This window comes from Aspergillus uvarum (genome assembly GCF_003184745.1).
Source record: "Aspergillus uvarum CBS 121591 unplaced genomic scaffold BO82scaffold_11, whole genome shotgun sequence".
Taxonomy (NCBI): Eukaryota; Fungi; Ascomycota; class Eurotiomycetes; order Eurotiales; family Aspergillaceae; genus Aspergillus; species Aspergillus uvarum.
Genome location: NW_020291308.1, coordinates 499,105 through 519,462, shown reverse-complemented (window position 1 = coordinate 519,462; position 20,358 = coordinate 499,105). Strand labels below are relative to the sequence as shown.

At 52.6% G+C, this 20,358-nt stretch overlaps 5 protein-coding genes across 5 annotated transcripts; 1 reads left to right on the top strand and 4 right to left on the bottom strand.

Moving 5' to 3' along the window:
- Nucleotides 1-676: 676 nt before the first annotated feature.
- On the bottom strand, nucleotides 677-3,022 carry BO82DRAFT_430166 (uncharacterized protein; the record flags this gene model as incomplete). Its single annotated transcript, XM_025640598.1, has 3 exons — nucleotides 2,429-3,022; nucleotides 1,066-1,195; nucleotides 677-1,004 (listed from the first exon to the last, which is right to left on the bottom strand). The coding sequence occupies exons 1-3, from the start codon at nucleotides 2,640-2,642 to the stop codon at nucleotides 677-679; spliced, it is 672 nt and encodes a 223-aa protein (XP_025494676.1). The 5' UTR covers nucleotides 2,643-3,022.
- A 489-nt stretch (nucleotides 3,023-3,511) lies between these two features.
- On the bottom strand, nucleotides 3,512-6,463 carry BO82DRAFT_304636 (guanine nucleotide exchange factor VPS9). Its single transcript, XM_025632192.1, has 6 exons — nucleotides 6,413-6,463; nucleotides 4,872-6,331; nucleotides 4,746-4,823; nucleotides 4,513-4,688; nucleotides 3,797-4,452; nucleotides 3,512-3,742 (listed from the first exon to the last, which is right to left on the bottom strand). The coding sequence occupies exons 2-6, from the start codon at nucleotides 6,217-6,219 to the stop codon at nucleotides 3,697-3,699; spliced, it is 2,304 nt and encodes a 767-aa protein (XP_025494675.1). The 5' UTR covers nucleotides 6,220-6,331; nucleotides 6,413-6,463; the 3' UTR covers nucleotides 3,512-3,696.
- Nucleotides 6,464-6,649: 186 nt separating this feature from the next.
- On the top strand, nucleotides 6,650-8,516 carry BO82DRAFT_277030 (asparagine synthetase domain-containing protein; the record flags this gene model as incomplete). The annotated part of the gene is made up of 2 exons (XM_025631168.1): nucleotides 6,650-7,384; nucleotides 7,440-8,516. The coding sequence occupies 2 exons, from the start codon at nucleotides 6,650-6,652 to the stop codon at nucleotides 8,514-8,516; spliced, it is 1,812 nt and encodes a 603-aa protein (XP_025494674.1).
- Nucleotides 8,517-10,135: 1,619 nt separating this feature from the next.
- cpcA (amino acid starvation-responsive transcription factor GCN4) lies at nucleotides 10,136-11,432 on the bottom strand. The gene is made up of 3 exons (XM_025630463.1): nucleotides 11,115-11,432; nucleotides 10,408-11,054; nucleotides 10,136-10,326 (listed from the first exon to the last, which is right to left on the bottom strand). Exons 1-3 carry the CDS (start codon nucleotides 11,137-11,139, stop codon nucleotides 10,249-10,251), a joined length of 750 nt encoding a protein of 249 aa, XP_025494673.1. The 5' UTR covers nucleotides 11,140-11,432; the 3' UTR covers nucleotides 10,136-10,248.
- A 5,744-nt stretch (nucleotides 11,433-17,176) lies between these two features.
- On the bottom strand, nucleotides 17,177-19,873 carry BO82DRAFT_381604 (uncharacterized protein). The gene is made up of 5 exons (XM_025637869.1): nucleotides 19,135-19,873; nucleotides 18,872-19,070; nucleotides 18,609-18,810; nucleotides 18,258-18,557; nucleotides 17,177-18,205 (listed from the first exon to the last, which is right to left on the bottom strand). Exons 1-5 carry the CDS (start codon nucleotides 19,410-19,412, stop codon nucleotides 17,553-17,555), a joined length of 1,632 nt encoding a protein of 543 aa, XP_025494672.1. The 5' UTR covers nucleotides 19,413-19,873; the 3' UTR covers nucleotides 17,177-17,552.
- Between the last annotated feature and the right edge of the window lie 485 nt (nucleotides 19,874-20,358).

Genomic DNA, 20,358 nt, shown 5'->3' with positions numbered 1-20,358 from the left:
CCCCAGACGGCCCAGGATCTATTTATCGATAGTGGCAGCTCTCCAACAGATTTGGAGACACGCTAGAAAATTTCCCAACGCAGGGAGTTTCTGTTATACTATTTTTTTTCCAGCAGCATGGAGCACTGACTTTGCCAAGGGATAGTAGTTCGGCATTAAGGGAAGTATATCCACCTGGTTTCCCTCGGGTTACGAGTCAAGAATGGGACCTGAATACGTACCGTACCGGTCTTGGCTGGACGGCTTCGATTCTGGAGGAATATTGTTCAGATGCTTGTTTCTCGGAGACTTCTTTAAACTTGGCGTGGGGACATCTGCTGGAAACACGAGGCCTCTATCGACTCAATTTATGGTTCATCGACTATTACCCCTTTTATCTTCCTGCCTGCTCATCTGACTGGACAGGCAAGCTATGTCTCGTGGGGATGTAGAGCTTCGATACACAAGAGAAATCTATCTCAACAAGGGGAAGCTGGCCGAGACCTTCGATTGCTACCTGCGATATGACGATCCATGTTGCCTGAGGCGGAAGCAGACAATGAGGGATCCAAAACAACAATATCAAGAAGCAGAATCTAGCTCCGGAAGAATGACCCTTAGCTCATTCACTAACGCAACACATATAACCAATTGCTCATCTTCATTTCTCATCTACTGGACAAGACCAACGAGCACTTCATAGAGCGTTCACCACGCCCATGACCGCAGCGACACCCATCGCCCCAGGCCCCAGGCCAGTCGGTGCAGGTGCAGGCACTCCACCACGAGACTTCTTATGGCACAGATCAGCAGCCGTGTAAGCCGTAGAAAAGAAGTGCTTCACATCCGCAGGCAGCGTGCTATACCACTCAGGGCAAAAACCATCTCGAATCTCGCTGATGAGAGACGCCCGAGCGGACGGGTCGGTCAACTGGGAGAGATAGGATGTCGGGAGTGCGGTCCGGAGCACCAGCTCAACGGATGTAGGAATCTGAATTTCTGGGATAGTGATGGTGTGCGTAGCTCTGTGGATTGAGGTTGGTATCGTCTCCCAGTCAGTAGAACTTTGCCGCGGGAACAACGTACAGATTCGGTCTAGGATCACGGAGGCCCGGTTGTGGCAGTGGTCCATCGCTAGCGTCTGGCGAGGCGGTTGCTAGGGTCTTAAGTATAAGGGCGAAAAGGACAAGACCGCTGTAGATGTGCATTCTTGCCTCTAGAAATATGATGCCCGCGTGTATACGTCAGTAGCAGGTGAGGGCTTACATAGCATGAAGTCTCATTTAATACAGCGTGTATGATGTGTAGATTAGATATATCGATTTCAATTGGCACCTTTGCGAAGAAAAACTCCGAACAGGCAACCTGCCTGTATGCAAGTTGCCGACGCTCGAGTCACTTCAATGAGCTTGTCCTGCATCAACACAGCGGTATACGGGTCTCTGGTGCCCTCTTCAGCTGACCTTCGAGCACGAAGTAGTCAATCTAATTGTTGGAGGAATAATCCCGAGACTCGGTGTCGAAAATCTGTTTAGACTCTGGACTTGGTGCCCTGTCCGTGCCTCCGCTACGAAGCCGCCTGCTGGGCTATCAATTGCAGGGATTGCCAATCTGCTAATGCTATCCCACTTCAATTGCGACAACTGAAACCAGGGAAGCAGACCCTGAGGCGCGCAACAAGCGGGAGGAACTTGACTCTGCAGTGGAAGGACCTTCCTCTCACCGACCGACCATTCAGACTACCCCCTTCAATCTTCCGCACAAGCAAACACTCTCAATTAACCAATCGCCCATCAAGCAGCGCAAACTAGATTCTCATCTTAGAATACTCTTCTACTACCAACAGTCAAAACCAAAGGTGAGACCCCCGCCAATTCTGCCTTCCCGCACCGCCCAGCTCAGCCAACCAATCACCCTGTGCCTTTTACCCGTTCTTCCCATATATACCATTGTAATCTTCTCCTGGTGCCTTCGGGCATTTGGTCAATTTGAAACGATACAGAGAAGATTAGCATGGCCCCTGCACTAAGGATGACACGCTCAATCAAAGAGAAGCTACCAGTTTTTTTTCGCACCTGTCTCAGACCTCTTTTCGAGGTAGAGGTGTCATGGCCTGGTGGAGAGAGGGGGGGACAGCGGGGGTTCGAACCGGGTGGTGTGTTTTCTTTCCTTTTTTTTTTTTTCAAGTTCTTTTTGGAGATGTTCTGGTCCAAGGAGGCGCTGCATTATTTCACGCCACCGTACGGAGTAGCAGCTCTACCAGGAAAACTACGTGTTATGCAAGTAGGATTTGCGCTTGTTGCAGCTTTACAATGCGGACGCAGGAGCAGGAATGACGACAGTTGTTGAGTGAAGTATTGTATAACGTATGATATGTTCACAGATAGATATACACAGACGGGTTCATTCCCTCAGGTAGGTGATGGTGCTGCTGAAGCTGCTCAAGCACCCCCCTCGCGCTTCGCGTACTCTTCCTCCATTCTCTCTTCGTATAACCGGTCGGCTTCCTCCTTGCTCAGTGGTCTGTCGTCGTCGGATTGCGAGGTCGATGACGAGGAGAAGCTTGGGTTTGTGGTGTTGGTGGAGGTGGAGGTAGTGTTGTGCTCGGTGGCGAGTGAGGACTGGGTGGTCTCGTCCAGGGCGGGGGGGATTGGGATAGGCATTTTGGATGGTTGATTTGCGTGTTGAGTGAGTGCAAGTTGTGTAGGTAGGTAGGCTTGTGGTTGAGTGAGAAAAGAGATAGACAAGACAAGCAGTCAAATTAAGTCAGGTGGTTTGTTATTCAGCGACAGGTTGGGAGCAGGAAGGAGGTTATATATGCGGGACAAGATGGTGGCAATCCAACGTCATCGGGATGACTCGCGGGCTAGCTGGAGTTCGGCGACCGAAGCTTCAGCTCGAGGGGCAATGCCCGACCAAGCTCAGCCCCAACCGTGGGGTCAACATCGATATTTTCTCTACAAGCTACATACAACCTCTTCTCCACCCTCGCGCCACTGGCGCGAGATCTGATGAAAAGGAAAAAAGATTTCTCTCAAGAGAGAAGAGTGCCAAAGAATACGCCTGTCAATGACCCGAAGGCCGTTGAACAGACTGTTCCGCCGCGCTGTGCAATGCAGGGACCAATCTGTGGTGAACCGCCTTCTTGATCGCAGTCACCCAAACAAGGTAAGTATGAAGAAAAGAAAGAAGAAAAAGGTGCAAAAGGACGGCGGGCGGACGCGGTTTATATACGCCGCTGGGAGGGGCCCGAGCGCGCGCTAGGCGGAAGCGAGATTCTGCGGCGGCTTGCGATTGGTGGAGAGAAGGTCATGTGATTTACATGCTGCCCATGCCAGGTGCATTCTTAAGGTTGCTGCATTGGGAAGGAAGGGATGAGCCCACTGCCAGGTGCACTCCATTGTAGGAGATAGTAGGAAATATGAGAGCCCGCGGGTCTTAGTTTATCTCAGGATGAACAAGATGAACAAGATGTACTTACAGGCTAAAGGCCGATGTATGTACGGGGTAAGATCGCAGCATAATTGCTATTGCTCAAGCATTCTCGATATCGACTTGAATGTTCTATAGCTAAGGCCATTCCCGACAGCATTGTCATATTATGTGCATGTAGCTCAGGTAATCACGATACACATAGCTACAGCATGAGCTCCATTCATGCACCAACGCCCTCCACTACGTACTTATCCTCCATCACTCATAGATGCCAACTACCCTTCACTCCGCACTGAGGGCGAGGCACGCGTCAACAGCCAGCCCAACCCTATTGCCAGTGTCAGCTCGAGACTTCCTTGGCGAGACTGCAAATGTGACTCACCGGCCCTCCTTTATCTTGACAACATCGTCAATCACGTCACGGTCAAGGTTTGGAAACATATTCGACAACGTCTCCACCACGTTGTTGTGCTCAGCACGTTGTATCCTACGGGCCTCGGCGTCCTCGGCGCTAGCCTGGCGAGCGGCAGCATCCTGAGAATCGAGGGCTCTAGTCGATTGTGACGGCATGGCACTGCGTGGTCGTTCACCCGATCGTCGTCCCTCGCTGCTGTTCCGGGGAGGCTGATATACATTCGGTGTGAGTCGCGTGGGCGATCCCGACCGCGCAGGGCGGTCTTGGGGTGAATCCGGCTCATCGGAGAACAGCCTGCCAATGGTGGATAATGGTTTCTGAATGGTGCGCAGCAGCCCTGCTACAGGCGCTTGATCTTCGTCACTGGGCTGTGAGGTGTCTCTCCGCCCAGGTGGGCGTGGAGCATCCATCGAGGCACGCGGCACTGAGGCTGCTTGCGAGCTCTCCGCGGAACGCTCCATAGATCTGCGCTCCAATGACTTGCGCTCGCGCTCCTTGGTCTCCGACTCACGGTTTTGTTGAGCGATAGCTGAAACAGCAGCTTCAACGTTCCGCTCAAAGTCTTCATCACTCACTGTCAGACTCGTGCGGTCAAGGGTTTCGATAAATTGAATAGCTCCGGACTAGACATCAAGTCAGAATACAGCCGTGGAGCAGAAAAGTGACAGGCGTGGTCGACTAACCAAGGATGACAGATAATAACCGGCTTCGCCTCCGAGCTTTTCCTGATTACGGAAGCGTAGAATGTATTGAATGTTAGATACCAAGTGTGCAGGGTTGGCCTGCAGCACCACATAGATTAGGAGCGGAACGAATGAATCTGCTGACGTGTCGGATCGCTTCGAGTTCCTTAGCAGGCCTGGAGTCACTATCAATACTTTTCGTTCTCGACCCTGCGGATATGTTGTTCACCTACCGAAAATCACCTTGCAGCAGTTGAGAATGCAAATGACCTTATCGCGGGGTGCCCGGTAGCCGTTGATCTTCAGCAGTTCTGTAACTTGTAAGCAGTCACCCTAGGAGAGCAATCAGGTGCACCGACCTTGCTGGGCTAAATTTAAAAAGCGCCGACCATGTGTGCTCACAGGTGGTATGTCGAGATGCTCCTCTTTCACCCAACTATATATGCGCATTTTCTGAGTCAGGACTTCATCCCGCTCAATATCTTCTTGGTGTTGTCCTCGCCTCCATGGCCCATGGTTTCTTTCCAGCTCTCTCCGCTTGCTTCTGCTCGCGCTTCTGGGGATCGTAGGCGGGCCAGGTATAGCCGGGGAGAATGTTTGAGAGTACAGTCGATTCATAACCAGCTTCTCCATACCCTCTTTGGCGTTGTCGAATTCACTGTCAGAGACACCGCGCCATACCTCACACTGAGCCATCTTGTTGGTGATAAAGACCAAGAAGTCGCTAATGATCTTAACCTGCTCATGGACCATCCATTGTCTCTTGCCGAACTCGTTCAGAAAAGACCTTAGGAACTTGGCGACCGGGTCTGCCGTGCGATGCCGTAGTTGTTCCAGGAAGCGATGGAAATCGAACGGCTGATCAGATTCGGGTTCAGGGGGCGGAGGAATCGTCGACGTCGACGACCGTCGGCTCAACCTTGCTTCCTCGGTGATAGAACTCTCACGTAGGGACTTGATGGACTGCTTCTCAGGCGAGGCGATCGAGCCACCGGGTAGAGGGATCTCATCTGGACTCGCTTTGCTGTGTTCTAGGCTCGATTGGCGTGGCGGAAAATGACCCTGGCCACCGAAGAATTGTTCCGCCAGCTCCAGCCGGGGTGACATGATGGTCTCCTCCTTGTCGGCATGTGCCGTGTCTTGAAACTGGTCGATGATACTTTGAATCTCTGACTGGGAGTCACTGCCCTGGTCCTCACCTCCGCCGACTGTATCTTTCTTGATCCTTCCTGCAACATCGCCGGGAACCTCAGGTAATTCTTTGTTGGTCTTCTCGGAGAGGGCAGTTGGAGGGGTGCGGGTGGGCCCGGCAGATTGGGTCTTCGAGGTGAAATACGACTCGTCTTTGGCAGGAGGAGTGGGGGGTATGTCGGTGCCAGGGGTTGCGACAGGTTCGGGGGTCTTGGTTGTCACGATCGAAAGCCCCTGCAACTTCTCCGGAAGTGACTGCAGATTCTCGGCTGGCGTAGAGGATGGATGCGGGGAGTGTGTAGCGGCGCTCTGCGCCTCAAGTTGAGGGTCTTGATTCATCTCGACTGGCTTGGGATCCTTAGGTAGGGGAGAAATATCATCTTGACTCTGCGCCGTTGATTCGAGGCCGGCAGTAGTCACTTGAGGGTCACTGCGACTTCCTTCATCGAGTATGGGCTGTTGGTGCTCCCCTTGGATAGGGGAAGCCGGCGACTCCGAGGGTTCTGTGGCAGACATAAGCTACCGGCATGCACGTCGATGTCAAGCAAGAAATTTAAAAAGAATGCGTTAGGTAGCAACACGGATCATCCTGGAGTGGGGGCATTCGGGGACGGAGTGGGCGTCGGAGCTGTCGCGCGGCAACTGACATCAGCCTCAACTGTGGAAGCAGAAGGAGAGGGTAACCGGACTCAGTATTGTTTATACATACAGTCACCACCCTCAAAAGTAAGCAAATTCAAACCTGCAAAGCAAGCGCTTGCCTGGGATGAGGGGAAGATGAGTTCCGAGTCCCCGACAGCTCCGAGGATGTCAGCCCGCAATCAGCGGCGGGGGGATCATCGTTGCCCCGACCTCCGCCGCCTTTCTTGCGGTGCTTTCCGCCAATTCTCTTTCGTCAACAACCTATCCCCTCGCCTGCGCATTTGCTCGCGGCTTGGGTACTATCATGTGCGGTATCTTCTTCTCGCTGGGAGCTTCGAAAGCTGTGCTTCCGAATGAGGAGACCTGCTGCTTGCTACGGTGCAGGGGACCGGACAACTACCACGTCCACACTGTGGAGCACAATGTGAACGGCAAACAAACAATCAGCGGAGCATCCGCAACTGTTTTTCTTAGCTTCGCCTCGACAGTCTTGTCGATGAGAGGCGACCATGTGGTCCCTCAACCTCTGGTAGATGCGAATACCGCATCTGTGCTCTGCTTCAATGGTGACGCCTGGAAGATCAAAGGTGAACCAATTAAGGGCAATGATGCTGAACTGATCTTTAGTCTCTTGTTGGAAGCCGTGAACAGGCCGAATGCAGACTCATCGGCACAGCAGAACTCTCCGGATATCGTCCAAAGGGTCGTGGATGTCCTCAGTAGTATCTCCGGCCCTTTCGCCTTTGTGTTCTACGATGCTGTCAACTCGAAGATTTACTTCACCAGGGACTCTCTGGGACGACGCTCTCTGTTGCAGGGTGTTGATGATGAGGGCAACTTCAAGGTCTGCAGTCTGTGTGACAGCACAACTACCACTCATTTCACCGAGATTGAGACAGACGGAGTATATACGATCGACCTCGAGCATGCTTTCAGTCCCTCAGGCCCAAGCTCAAGTGCCAGCGGCCGTGCTGCCGTTTTCTCTATGGACAGTATACACACCCTGCTCTGGGATCAGGAAGAATCCCCCCTTCGTCCAGTATGCGCTTCTTCCACGTCTTTCGCGACGATCGCAACTGCTAACAATCAACTAGAAAACCCCCATTCTCCCAATGAACCGATCTCTCCCCGAAGGATTCACCGCTCCACCACTGACTACCGAAACGCCAGTTATCCCAGCCCTGGAACACAAACTGCGCCAATCCTTAGCGTTACGAATAAACAATGTGCGAGAGCCTCCGACATCACCGACAGGTAGCACAGTCAAGGTTGCTGTGTTGTTCTCAGGGGGGCTTGACTGCTCCTTGCTCGCCAGACTGTCCCACGAAATCCTCCCTGAAAACGAAACCATTGACCTACTCAACGTCGCTTTTGAGAACCCACGGGTTGCAGCTGCAGCTGCCAAACAAGGTGGAGGTGGGGACATGGGCTCCGTGTACGAAAGCTGTCCCGATCGAATGACGGGTCGAGCAGCTTTCGCCGAGCTCCAGCGGGTGTGCCCCGGTCGAAATTGGCGCTTCGTCGCCATTGACATTCCGTATACAGAAACCCTCGCGCACCGAGACACCGTGAAGCGGTTAATGAGGCCGCACAACACGGAAATGGATCTGTCTATTGCATGCGCGTTGTACTTTGCCTCTCGCGGACAGGGTCAAGCGTACGATAGCCACCAGCAAGAGGGCAGTCACGTACCATCCTCGTATACCACCTCCGCCCGCGTCCTCCTCTCCGGCCTCGGTGCAGACGAGCTTTTTGCAGGCTACTCACGACATGGGGCTGCCTTCTCGCGCGACGGATTCGCTGGTCTGATTGACGAGATCAACCTTGATGTGAGTCGCCTGGGGAAGCGCAACCTGGGCCGTGACAATCGAGTCATCGCCCACTGGGGCCGCGAAGCGCGCTTCCCTTTCCTGGACGAAGACTTCGTCTCCTGGGTCGTGCAACTCCCCGTCTGGGAGAAATGCGGTTTCGGAACCGCCGCCAGTGAACTTGGATCAGAAGAAACAGAAGCAGAAGCAGGACTCGACTCAGAAAAGAAAGCCCTGCGCCTGGTTGCGCTCCGTCTGGGTATGACTAAAGTCGCCCGCGAGAAGAAACGCGCCATCCAATTCGGATCCCGAACCGCAAAGATGGAAAAGGGTCGAGTCAAAGGCACCGATGCGCTCAGCTGAATGAAAGACAGAACATAACTCCATACCCCCCTTCACCGTTTGCTCACCCCCGACACAGTAGAACAAACGGTCACGATCCAACCCCTTTTCCTGCCCTTTCACCCACACTCTCCTCGCCAGAACCAAATGAAAGACCAGCAGATGATGACAAACCCCAAGAATCAGATACTTCCGAGACCCAGCCCCTTAAGCTAGTCCTGCTTTCCTCTTCCAACCCATTTGCTTCCCCCCCTCGGGTTGTCTGTCTCACGTCCTGAAAGGAAGATAGTCACCATTCATTCAGACACTCCTTTATCCACCCCAACAAACACATGCCGTTTCAACCAACAGCACGGGACTGCAACCGCCCGCTGGCCTTTCTTCAGCCGATCCTGAGGTCCTCTCAGGATCTTTGGCTAAGGAAGAGACAGGGATAGGTACTTCCCAGTTGCAATACGTTGGAATTCCATCACTGTATATTTGTTCCTTGAATTCCAAAATTCGAGGAACTGTATGGCTGTGTTTGAGGATAGATGTGAGTGTGTGAGTGGGTGTATCGACTAATTCTTTTTTGTGGACTTGTGGATATGTGCAATTTGGGGGCCGATGGGAAATGGGCTGGGAGGGGGGGATGGGGAAATGGGGGGTTTGGCGTTGATGAGGTGTTTAAAGGCAAGTCTGAGCTGTGTATCTTTCTGGTTGTTGGTTGAGATTGTAGATATACTATACCACTTTGGAGAAAAGAGGTTCCGGTGCGTGTGTGATGTCGTAGGTGGTTGTATTGTGATAGAGAGCCCAATGTGCGCTTACTCTAGCTAGGAATAGAAGTTTCTTCATGTGAGACAGATTCTGATTAACGTAGAGTAACAATGGCTGGCAGAACCACGTACGGGGACGACTTGAGCCATAGTAGCTCAAACTAGTAAACATCGGAAAGAAAACCATAAGTGACGATGACTACAAAGAGATGAAACTACGGCAAACGGAGCAGTTGTCCAGAGACTGGAATTTTGTTGATTTGGGGAAAGCAATCCGTGTGGCAATTGACGACCACACAACTGAAGCCTTCAGCCAGCTACTTAAAAACATGACAGTGCAGTGTCTCCTTCAAGGCATCGAAAGGACCCAGTGAGAGGGTGGCCAGATCGATCCAAGGGGAAAGACACATACAAGCAAGGAAATGTAGTAGAGAGCATTCGAAAATAGCAAGATAAGCAAGTCCGTGATGGTCACAATCTGGTACAAATATCAAGCTTGAGTGGAAACAAGAGCAAAGTGAGCTTTGAGACTCAACACAGGAATAGAGAGATATTAAGGCCACGAGTCAATCCATATATACAGGAGACATCAGAACCGGCCGTTTGACAAAACGACATATCCAAAGAACAAGACCCTCAGCTGATTGAACTGGGGTAAGAAGCGAAACACACCAAGAGAGGGGACTTGTTGAAGAGTCAAGCCCACCTCGAGAGAGAAGTACAACACAAGGCCCGGCAGTGCAGCGAGACAAGCATGGTGACCGATCATGATCAAGTGACAGATGTAAAACTTTTATCCCGTCGATAGCAGGTCGAACAGCCGGTGATTGATGGCGATAATTAAGGGTCATCGACTGCTATCGACGGGAGACAGACAAAAGGCTCGACGCCCCCGTCCACAAGACTCAAATAAACGACAAGTGCACGATGAGCACAGACACATAGTAACAAAACCCTTTGACCCGCAAACATACACAAGAAAATCCGATAAACTTTTATTGACCCTCCATGGCGAGAGCCTTCATCTTCCAGTACTGCTCACTCTGCTGAGCCTGGAGGAGGGACTCTTCGAGCTCGGCGACGCGACGCTCCAACTCTTCTTGGCGCTCCAACTTGCGAGCACGTGACTTTCGCGCCGCTTCAGTGTTGCGCGCCCGCTTCACAGCGGCAGGATCGCTCGTGTCGCACGTGATTGGTGCCAGTTCCTTGCGCTGACGAGCGTTGACACCAGCGACAGTGGAGTGCTTGGTGACACCAGCGACGGTGGAGTGCTTGACGCGGGTGGTGGGAGGCGAGATAGAGCGAGCTGCGACACCTGAAGCTGGAGCAGGAGACTTCCTTTGCCTGATGATGGGAGAGGCGCTTTCTCTGATGATGGGAGAATGCGGGGGACCCATAGACTTGGTAGGCGGCAAGGGGGGGATCATCTCGCCCGAGTCCATAGCCGGGATCATCTCAACAGGGTCGATGAGCTGATCGAGACGGTTCACCTCCTGCGAGATGGGGAACAAAGCATCCCAGTCTTCGACAGAGGTCATCAACTCCATCTCGGGGGTGAACAGAGGGGAGGTGTTCTGGCTAAAGCTGCCAGGCGTAGCCAACGGAGGAGTGCTCAAATCAGTGAAAGTGGCCGAAGGAGGAGGCGCGAGAGACGAGGCATCAAGGAAGAGGTCCTGGGGCGAGACAGTGGCAGGAGGAGCAGCCTCGACTCCCTGGCCGAAGAAGTTGCCAGTCATCATCTGAGGAGAGAGCATGGTAGCCTCCATAGAACCAGGCTGGAAGTCAAAGAGTTCGGACAGGTCTGTGATTCTGATGTTAGCGATACTGACACAAGCCATCCGGCTCGTCGCTTCGTGCTCACCTTGAGGAATCATGGAGGTAGACATGTTGCGGCGGTGATTCTGTTTATTGAGGTAGTTTTGATATCGCTTTAGGTAGTGTAGGTGCTGTTTTCTGAGGATCTGATCGTGGAGTTTTGGAGTGGTCGAGTTGTCGTTGAAAAGAGGAACTGGAGGACGATTGAAATGGGTGGTGGAGGGCGAAGCGGCAGGCGCGGCGTACTGGCGCAAATTTGGCTTCCGTGCGTAAGGATGAGACCAAGGAGACGTAGTAGACAGATGATACCCGGAACTGTAAGGCGCTATTCTGGCAGATGTAACCTGACTAGGCGAGGCTGCGAGCCGGTGGTGTACCGCTGATGAGTGTCGTCGAGTAGGTAGCCCAGATGGGACCAGAAGATTTGAAGAGGCCGAAGAATTAAGGGTAAGATTCCGTGGTGCTGGAGCACGCGAGTCCCTGGGTGAAGGCTGCGACGCTGGAAATAGCACAAAGTCTTCCTGTGGAAGGTTGTTGTTGTTGTTGTTGTTGCTGTTGTTGCTGCTGTTGTTGTTGTTCGGAACTGAAGCCAGTGGCTGCTGAGACGGGGGCGTGGGGAGCCATGTTTGCTGAAAGTTATCCGTGGTGAACGACGTAATGTCGAACGGGGTAATCGTGCGAGTGGGAGAACTTGAGCTACGCGATGCGATGCTGAAGTTCAGAGGTCCTGGGACAGGAAACTCTGAAGGGGGGGTTGACGAAGGGGGAAAAAAAGACGAGGTCCGAAGAGGATCTATGATGTCTGTCTCTGTTGAGAAAGACGAGTGTAACCGCGGAAAGGCGTTTACAAAGCCATTTTGAATCGATGGATCAGAAAAAGTCGCGTTGTATGATGGCTGTATGGTGACGGCAAGGTGAATCTATGGTGTTGAGGTTGTAAAAAGACCGAAGTCAAAAAGTGGGATGTCAAAAAAAAAAAAGAAGAGGGAGGAAAAGCGCCAGGCAGCGAAGGGAAACCAGGCACTTCTTAAACCGAGTACCATTTTACGGAGACCAATCAGCGTTCCCCTGCCCCCCGCCTGTCGCTCTAACCTTCTGGGGCTAAGCGCACTTTTGGCGCGGTCAGCAGGTGTGAGTCATAGGGCCTATGAAAGTCCTCATTGGCTGCACATTTTCTGCCGGTGGGGCCGGTCGGAGCCCCAGGCATTCCCGTGCCTGGAGCAGGCAGTGAGCCTGCTGGCTCCCTGCTGGACTCGAAGTCGGTTGTCGACTGCGGTACCGCCCAAATACCGCCCTTTACCGTTCAGGTACACTGGCGGGGGATGTCACTGGCCAGTATCCCTCTTCACCTCCACCGCTAGAATGGAAAAAAACGAAAGAAAGAAAAAGGTCCCCCCCAGGATCCAGGCTGGAGTGGTCAATGATGATGAAACCGGTTCATCCACCGGATCCATTGACCAACCACCTCGCAGGTCGGGGTCTGCATTCGGAGAATCACAACAGTGCCCCGGGCTGTCCTTTGGGGGCTGAGCAAGAGCCTCACCCTCCTGTCTCACCTGCCGTGCCTATTGATTGACTGGACTACGACTACTGTGTAGATTTCATATTGAGTGCTAGGCAGACAATCCTGCATCTGTACACGTACAGTGCAAGACCACACCCGCGCACAGTTATTCTTCTTCCTTCCTGCAGTCGGAGTTTCGGAGATCATTTACTCGATTCACTCCCCGCCCTGCAGAGGGCAGGCCCCTCTCTTGCTCGTTAAAATCGCTCGAAGGGCGTGAAATTCCACCCGGTCAAACTCTATCAAGACACCGGGACGTTCCGGCCTCTTCACTAGCCAGGAATGCCTTGATTAGACGGTTCAACCATGAAGTTCAGACCACAATTTTTAGCCCTTTCCACCCCCGTTCAGGTTTGGGAAGAATCCTCACGGCTGGTCTCCTGCACAGCGGTATCACTTTGATGAGAAATGGAATGCGATTTATTTCTCAGAGCGCAGCAGCACCTCAGCTGAGGGAAAAGAATCAATCCCCTTTTAAACTTCCTTAAGTTGGCCACTCGCCCCAATCTAACTGGGGCCGGTATCGGCGGCACAGGGCCGGCCCTGTGACAACTTACAACTTACAATCATTCACAGAAATGTACGGAAAAGTTCCGTATCAGAACCAGCCAAGGAACGGGCCTCCATAGAGGATAGTTCATCGTTTAGAATGGAGCAGATACGGACCCTACCGGACTACTGTCGTAGAGGGGAAAAAGGGGAGGGGAGAAAAAATCTTCACCACTGACCAAAGATTCATAAAAAGTCAAATCTCAATGCAACAGATGGGATGTCACTCAAAAGGCACAGAATAGCATCAATGTTGATCAGATCGATCGGATCAATTGACTAGGTCACAGGCAGCAAAGTCGTCAAGGATGACGACAACAAGACACAAATGCCAGGCAGCCTGGACCAAAGGGGTTGGGGAAAATCGAGACAGGACAGTGTCTTGGACGCTTGCTTCCGGTCTCTTTTTGTGGCATCCACATTTTACCCCCACGGGTGGGGACTGCGACTGCGACGGACTGGAGATGCGAAGAAGCCCTTGCGCATGGGATGGATACGCCGCCGATACGGACTGCAGCCGCGTGGCCCGCCGGCCCTGCTTCAGTCGCACATTCGAAAGTACATACAGGCACATGCAGAATCTAACGGCTTTCTGCTGCCCGGGAAAGAAAAGAGGCAACCACCAGTGAGCTATCACAACTAGCATTATTAATGTGAGCTTCTCCGTCGCGTGGACTGCCGATCGGTGCATCTAAAGCACTGGAGTCGAGTCTGTAGGTACGTGTCCTCTTATCCCCGGTTTGTAAGCATTGCACGGAGAGACGGGCCAGCCCATTTGTTCTGATTGGCCAATGGGTAGTGCAGCAGTCGCAGCCTGGATATCCATATGATGATATGATGAATGGTGGGTGGATGGACACGTTAATGGCAGCCTACTAGGTAGAGTCCAAAATACTAGTACAATAATAGACTCTTCATCTAATACCTAGGCATCAACCTTTTTCCTCAAACCAATGATTGTCGACAGAATAACCTCGATCTCACCAGGAATGTGAAAGTGTATCTCGGCCGAAGTGTACCCCACCCCAATGGCCATGCGATGATGATGCGATACCATCGTCCAGTATGATCGCCTGGAACTCTAAAGATCGATCTACCACCGTAGCTAGAGTACTACATTATGCTAGAGTACATCATATCGTAGATGATTTTGCACGAACTCAACCCCCGGGAAAAAAACAAAATCGGATCCAACAGCACCTCGAATGTTATCCGACCTGCTCGACCATGTCTTGTCAAGATCGTAGAGTTTGTCGTTTCCCCTTTTCTACCATACTACCTTCTTAGAACACAATAGACAAATGCCCCCTCAAGTGTACTGTAGCTATAGCCTTCCACAGCAGCAGCAGTGCAGGCCGCCCAACGCAACTGATGATTATCACAATTCTTCCTCATCAAGCGTAGTATCGGGCCATCGTTCCGGGAATGACATCGTCAGTCCCAGAGATCGTCTTCTGTCTTTCCAAGCCTTCATCAAGAAAATAGATTTTGACTTCAGTGTAGTATACTGCACTGGAGTCATGCAAGGTGGCAAGGGTGCCTCGTACACATCGAAGCCCGCCGGCTCCGAGACAGTCCAGCACGTCGCTGGGCCTGCATCAAGTGCTGGCGTCTCTTCGGAATTGACATTCGGGACGACACAGGATGATTGAATGGCTATAGGAGGTATTGAGGAGGAGGACGAAGAGGGGGGGGGGGGGGGGGTTAAAAAAACCCCCATTTGCTGACGTAGTCTTCTCCTTGTTTTGCTGGCTGATTAGGAAGGAGTGTGAGCTTGAAGTCGGATTTGAGATCGAGCTGTCCAAAAGACGATGGCGTCTTTGTGATGTACGCCAGCTCCTCCCTCGAGCAAACATTAGCCAACCACTTCCCACTGTAGCCATCTGAAAACAAATGGACCACAATCGTCGAAAAGCCATCAGGCTCAATCGAAAAATGCCTGCAGATCATTAATCAACCATAGGCAATCCAGAGCCTAGGCCATCGGCCGACCGCAGCCGCAGATATCATCGCAATAGGTGACAACAAAATCACAAACCAGCTATCCTCCTGCCTCAATTCAACAAGTCCCAAGCAAGCAGTTTATGCAGTATTGATTCCAAATTTCGGTAAATATCCTCACCATTCTGAACCCGAGCTCTTGAAGCAGCATTCAAACCCTGCTCAGGGTTCCGGAAAGTCGTTTGGAAATGTACTGTACGATGCCAGAACTCAGCAGCGATTGCCACAGACAGGACACAAATGCCTAGCATCCATCGGCTCCCCGCGGTTGCCAAATGTCCTTCGCGGTATCTTCAAGGAAATACTGTATATCACTGCCCGAGGAGCCTTACCGTGTACAGGCCATGATCCGAATGCACGAGCAAAGCGGGCAGGGCATGGCTGTCTCCATAACCTCCGTTCGTGAAGCTACCGACGTAGGGCATATCGCCGTCGCGCCCCTTCCTCCACCTCGCAGCTAACGTTGCATCGATTTGAGAACTCGGTCGACGTCCGAAAAAAAAAAAAAAAAGAAGATTTCCTGTCCCAAAAGGAAGTGACACCATGGTAGAACGCTTGCATTTGCAGTGAAAAGGTGTGAGGACTCGAAGACGATAGATGTCAGGACACAAATCGGCATCGTCGAGACAACAGTCTTGGACCGATACCGCTCACCTTTTTCCAAACGTGAGCGTCATAGTGGAAAATCGGCCATCGCCATCGCCAACTCTCTGAACGACGGATGCCACCACCGACTCCAAGATCCTGATCTCTCCCTGTAGCCTTCCAGAACAGCAGGCGCCAACGTAGTGGCACCCTTAGCACTCTTATACCTGACAGTGGCAACCTCCCAGATCAAATTTGCACACAAAGCATGGTGGGGCATGCAATACTTCCGCGCAACGGAGCCGCTTTCCGGTGTGATTTCCGTAGAGGAAAGCCTCGCCCAGTATCTATTGCACGTCCCTGAGAAGTGCAATAACCACTGTCCGGAGGAACTTGCGCAACCTGAGCCGCGATACTGAAATCGACCCCACTGCAGATATTCGGGATCCTGTTTTCACATTCAACGCCGTGGTAAAGGGGGGAAACGGGATGATCCTGCGTCCGCCTTGTCCATCCACAGGTATCACAGAAGAACTTCTCCATAACCGTTTCGCCCTTGGCTGCGAGGTCGTGGGCGGCGGACGACGGTCAGGCCGGCCAAGACCAGCGCCGATGACAGTAAGATTGGTGATATGAAGATAGGTCAGGCCTGGTGGTTGAAGGAGGGAGCAGCCGCGGTCCACGGTGTTCAACTCGTACCCGGTAGTCAGCGAGCTAAAGACCGAGCTTAGTCAACGATGGGCTTGGGAGGTTGTGTGGGGACGAACCATACAGGAAGCTCTCACACACAGTGCAGACATACCCAATTGAAATGCATTACGCTGGTCATCCGTTGTGATGATAAGTCGAATTTCCAAGACATTAGAGTACATTCGAAATGAGCCCATGGCGCAGGTAATTTCCACTCATGGTGGCGGTACGGGATAGCCCTGAGTTATTTAGGTATCCACAAGAATAGATCGATCTCCATGACACTGACCGCCAGAGACCTCGGAGAATATCTCCATACGCAGGTCACTGCTAGCCTAACTGCAATTGTACTGTGCTGTGCTGTGCTGTGCTGGGGAGCACACCGCAACAGGCAAATCGGAAGTGGGCGGAACTGTCTCCACCAGACGCACTATGTGGAACAGACGCACGGAGGACATGGACACCTTATATAAACACCTGGGGTAGCCCCCTGAACAATTGCAGAACAATGCGTGAGATTCTATTAGCTATTACCTAATGATGCGGTGCCCAAGTATACATGACGCGACCAGCATTCTGTCCCACCATCGAGTCACCATAGTGGCCAAGATGAGTGGTTAACAGTGAGCACCATACCCTTTCAACAAGCAAAAGAGACCATCCTTTCCTCCGACAAGGGTATCCAGTCAAATGCATCAAATGGCAGTCACAATCAAATCGCGAGGAAGCACAGAAAAAGAAAAAAAAAAACAGCAGCAAGTGGTATCAATCTAGTTTGGACGGCGCACAACATGATCACGCAAGGCCCAATGTGGATTCTTGCGGAACGGATATCATAAACGAATGAAACGCAGCACAAGACGTCTGAAGGGACATCAAGGCTCGGAAATAACCGCCAAAGCAGTACAGGGTATCATTGACACTCGACACGGATCATTTCGCCAATCGCTCGACGAGAGAGGCCCATGAAGGAGTCAAGTGGGTAGTATCAACGTCAAGCCAAAGTAGCAGATTTATTTTTTTTGTTGGATTCGAGAGAGTTCGGATCGCCAAATTGCAGACAGGTCACCTGTCTCTGACCAGGACACCGACCATTTAGGCGGCAGCCTGGACAGGGGTGGAGGCAGGGACGTTGTTGACAGGGGCGACCTCCTCGGTGGCAGCAGGAGCCTCAGCAGGCTGGGCACTCTCCTCAGCGGGGGACTCCTGGACGGGAGCCTCCTTAGGAGCAGCCTCGGTGGCCTCCTTGGTCTCCTTGACCTCAGTCTTCACAGCTTTGCTAGGCTTACGGAAGATACCGCCCAGCTTGTTACCCTTAGGCTTGGCCTCGCCGTCGGCGCCCTCGTTGTCGGAGTCGCCCTTCTTCTTGCCGAAGTTACCGAAGAAGGAAGTGCGGCGGCTGTTCTTGGGGGTCTCAGCAGCAGCAGGAGAGACGGCAGGAGTGGCGTCCTTGGCAGCTTGGGCGTCAGCAGCAGCAGTCACAGTCTCGGGCTCAATGGGCTTGACGTTGGCCTCCTCGACAGGGTTTTCGAGCTGAGGAGCACTGCTGGCAACGGGGGTCTCAATGGGAGCGGGAGCGGCAGCCTCCTTCTCCGACTTCTCGTGAGAGGGGCTGGTGACCTTCTGGAAGAAGTTGCCGAAAAGAGAAGCGCGCTTGGACCTCTGGGCAACAGGAGCCTCGGCCTTCTTCTCCTCCTCCTCCTTCTTGTCACTGGTCTCAGCAGGAGCGGGGGTGGCGGGGGCGGGGGCTTTCGCGAAGTTAGTCAGAAGTAGATGACTTGGAGATCGTGGGGGACATACCCTCAGCTTCCTCCACGGCAGCAGCAGGGGCCGCCTCAGTGGTCTCGACAGGGGCCTCAGCGGGGGTCTCGGCGGCGGGCTCGGCGGCCTTGGCCTCCTCAGACTTCTCTTCCTTCTGCTCCTCCTTCTTCTCCTCGGTCTCCTCCTTCTTGCCCAAGAGGGTTCCGAAGATGCTAGCGCGCTTGCGAGACTGGGAGCGGCTCTTGGCGGTAGCCTTCTCGTGGTTGGGCTCCTCAGCAGGAGCAGCCTCCTCCTTGGGCTCGGCAGCCTTCTTGACAGGCTCAGCAACAGCAGGCTTGTCTAGAGAACGTTAGTCGATGAAGCTCTCTTGTTCCGTGGCGCAAGACTTACTCAGCTTCTCCAGCTCAGCCTTGTAGCCCTCGCTAGCGACGATAGTCTCCTTCTCAGCCTTGGCCTCGGCAGCCTTGGTCTCGAGAGCGAGCACCCAGCCGTCACGCTCAGCGCTGCTGGCAGCCTGGAAGGTGTGCTTGTGGCCGTTGACCTTGAAGTGGAACTCGCTGGCACCCTCCTTGGCGATATCGGAGACCTCGGACTGTGGACTCAGTCAGCATCACCACTCAAATATCTTAGACCGCCTATTTCCAAGCACTGACCAGGTTGAAGATACCAGCAGGAGTAGCCTTATCCTCGGCGCGCTTGGTCAAGAAAAGAAGACCCTTGCCGGTCTGGCTAGCCCAAGCAGCGATGGGGTTGGCGACAGCAGGCTTCTCGTTCTGGTGGAAGGCGGACAGCTGCTTGGCCTCGACGGCGTCATCGTGGAAGTAGAAGAAGCGCTTAGCAAAACGCAGACCCCTGTTGTGAAACCCACGATTAGTCACTGCATGCGAACCTCACAATGCGACAAGGGGCGCTTTACTTGACCAGACCGGGAGCCTTGTAACCAAGGACACCCTCCTCAGCGGGGGTCACCTCCTCCTTCTTGGGCTCCTCCTTGACCTCCTCAGCGGGGGCATCAGCCTTGGGCTCCTCAGCAGCAGCAGCAGGGGTAGCCTCAGCAGCTTCAGCGGGGGTCTCCTTGGGGGCCTCGACAGCGGCAGTCTCGGTGGCAGCGACCTCCGGGACGGCAGGCGCTTCGGTGACAGGAGCAACGACAGGCGCAGCAGTCTCCTCGACGGGCTTCTGAACTTCAGACATGATGATATTTGGGGATAGATTGATTAAAGGTGTAATTATAGTCGATAGTGATGGATTAGCTAAGGGTTGTAGAAGCTGGTGTGGCTTCGAAGATTAGTTTGCGCGTTGAGCTGAAGAGGGGTATCGTTTAGAGAAGGGGGGGTATCTTGAAGGAAAAGAAACAAGAGCTCTGTTTAGCGCAAAGCTAGAGAGCTTGGGTATCACAATGAAGGAGAAAGGGTAAAGTTCGGGAGAGAAGAGAAAGACCTCTTTTGAGTTGGATTAGAATGAGTATATGGAGAGAGGAAGAGGAGAAGAAGAGAAGAAAGAAAGAAGAAAAGAAGAAGGAAGAGAATTTCAAAGGCCAGGAAACGAGGAGAGGGTACTAGAAGAACAAGTGAACTGAACTGAACTGGAACTAGCCTGTCTACAGGCTGGAAGGAGCAGGGGCGAGAAAGGAGGAGCTGGAGGGAGGGTGAGAGCCTGAGAGGGCGGAAAATGAAAGGGTGTGGAAGTTGAGCAGGCCTGGTCACTTCCCAATTAGGCAGGGAGCTGCAGGGCGGACGGCCCTCGAGGCTAGATTTGAAAGGAGAGTGGAGCATTTCCTTTTCTTTTCTTTTTTTTTTTTTTTTTAAGGTAGGTATTTTTTGATTGTTTTTTCTTTGCCTACTATGAGCATCGACTACTTACGACTAACCATAGTCTGAATTAACCATGGCGAGTACTTGCGACTACGAGTACGATTCAAAGTACCTTAGTAGTGAGTCCTGACTCATTCACTCGCCAGCTAATTGCCTATCTTACCTATCTACTATACTCAAATCAGGGGGGTTTGTTGTATTGCCCCATCGCGTTGACCGACCCATCATCAACATCAACATCATCAGACCATAAACTAAACTAAATAAACATCAACCACATACATTTTTACCTCTGCCACAGGTGCAGTACAGTACATACGACACCT

Coding starts and splice junctions, on each gene's coding strand:
- BO82DRAFT_304636 (XM_025632192.1), bottom strand. CDS start 6,219: ATGTCTGCCACAGAACCCTCGGAGTCGCCGGCTTCCCCTATCCAAGGG. Junction 4,824..4,871: donor TTTAAATTTAGCCCAGCAAG/GTCGGTGCACCT, acceptor TACAAGTTACAG/AACTGCTGAAGATCAACGGC. Junction 3,743..3,796: donor GTCAAGATAAAGGAGGGCCG/GTGAGTCACATT, acceptor CACTGGCAATAG/GGTTGGGCTGGCTGTTGACG.
- cpcA (XM_025630463.1), bottom strand. CDS start 11,139: ATGTCTACCTCCATGATTCCTCAAG. Junction 11,055..11,114: donor TACCTCCATGATTCCTCAAG/GTGAGCACGAAG, acceptor TCAGAATCACAG/ACCTGTCCGAACTCTTTGAC. Junction 10,327..10,407: donor ATCCTGCCGCTGTGAAGCGG/GCGCGCAACACT, acceptor CGCGTCGCCGAG/CTCGAAGAGTCCCTCCTCCA.
- BO82DRAFT_381604 (XM_025637869.1), bottom strand. CDS start 19,412: ATGTCTGAAGTTCAGAAGCCCGTCGAGGAGACTGCTGCGCCTGTCGTT. Junction 18,811..18,871: donor CTGCTGGTATCTTCAACCTG/GTCAGTGCTTGG, acceptor CTGAGTCCACAG/TCCGAGGTCTCCGATATCGC. Junction 18,558..18,608: donor GGCTGAGCTGGAGAAGCTGA/GTAAGTCTTGCG, acceptor AACGTTCTCTAG/ACAAGCCTGCTGTTGCTGAG.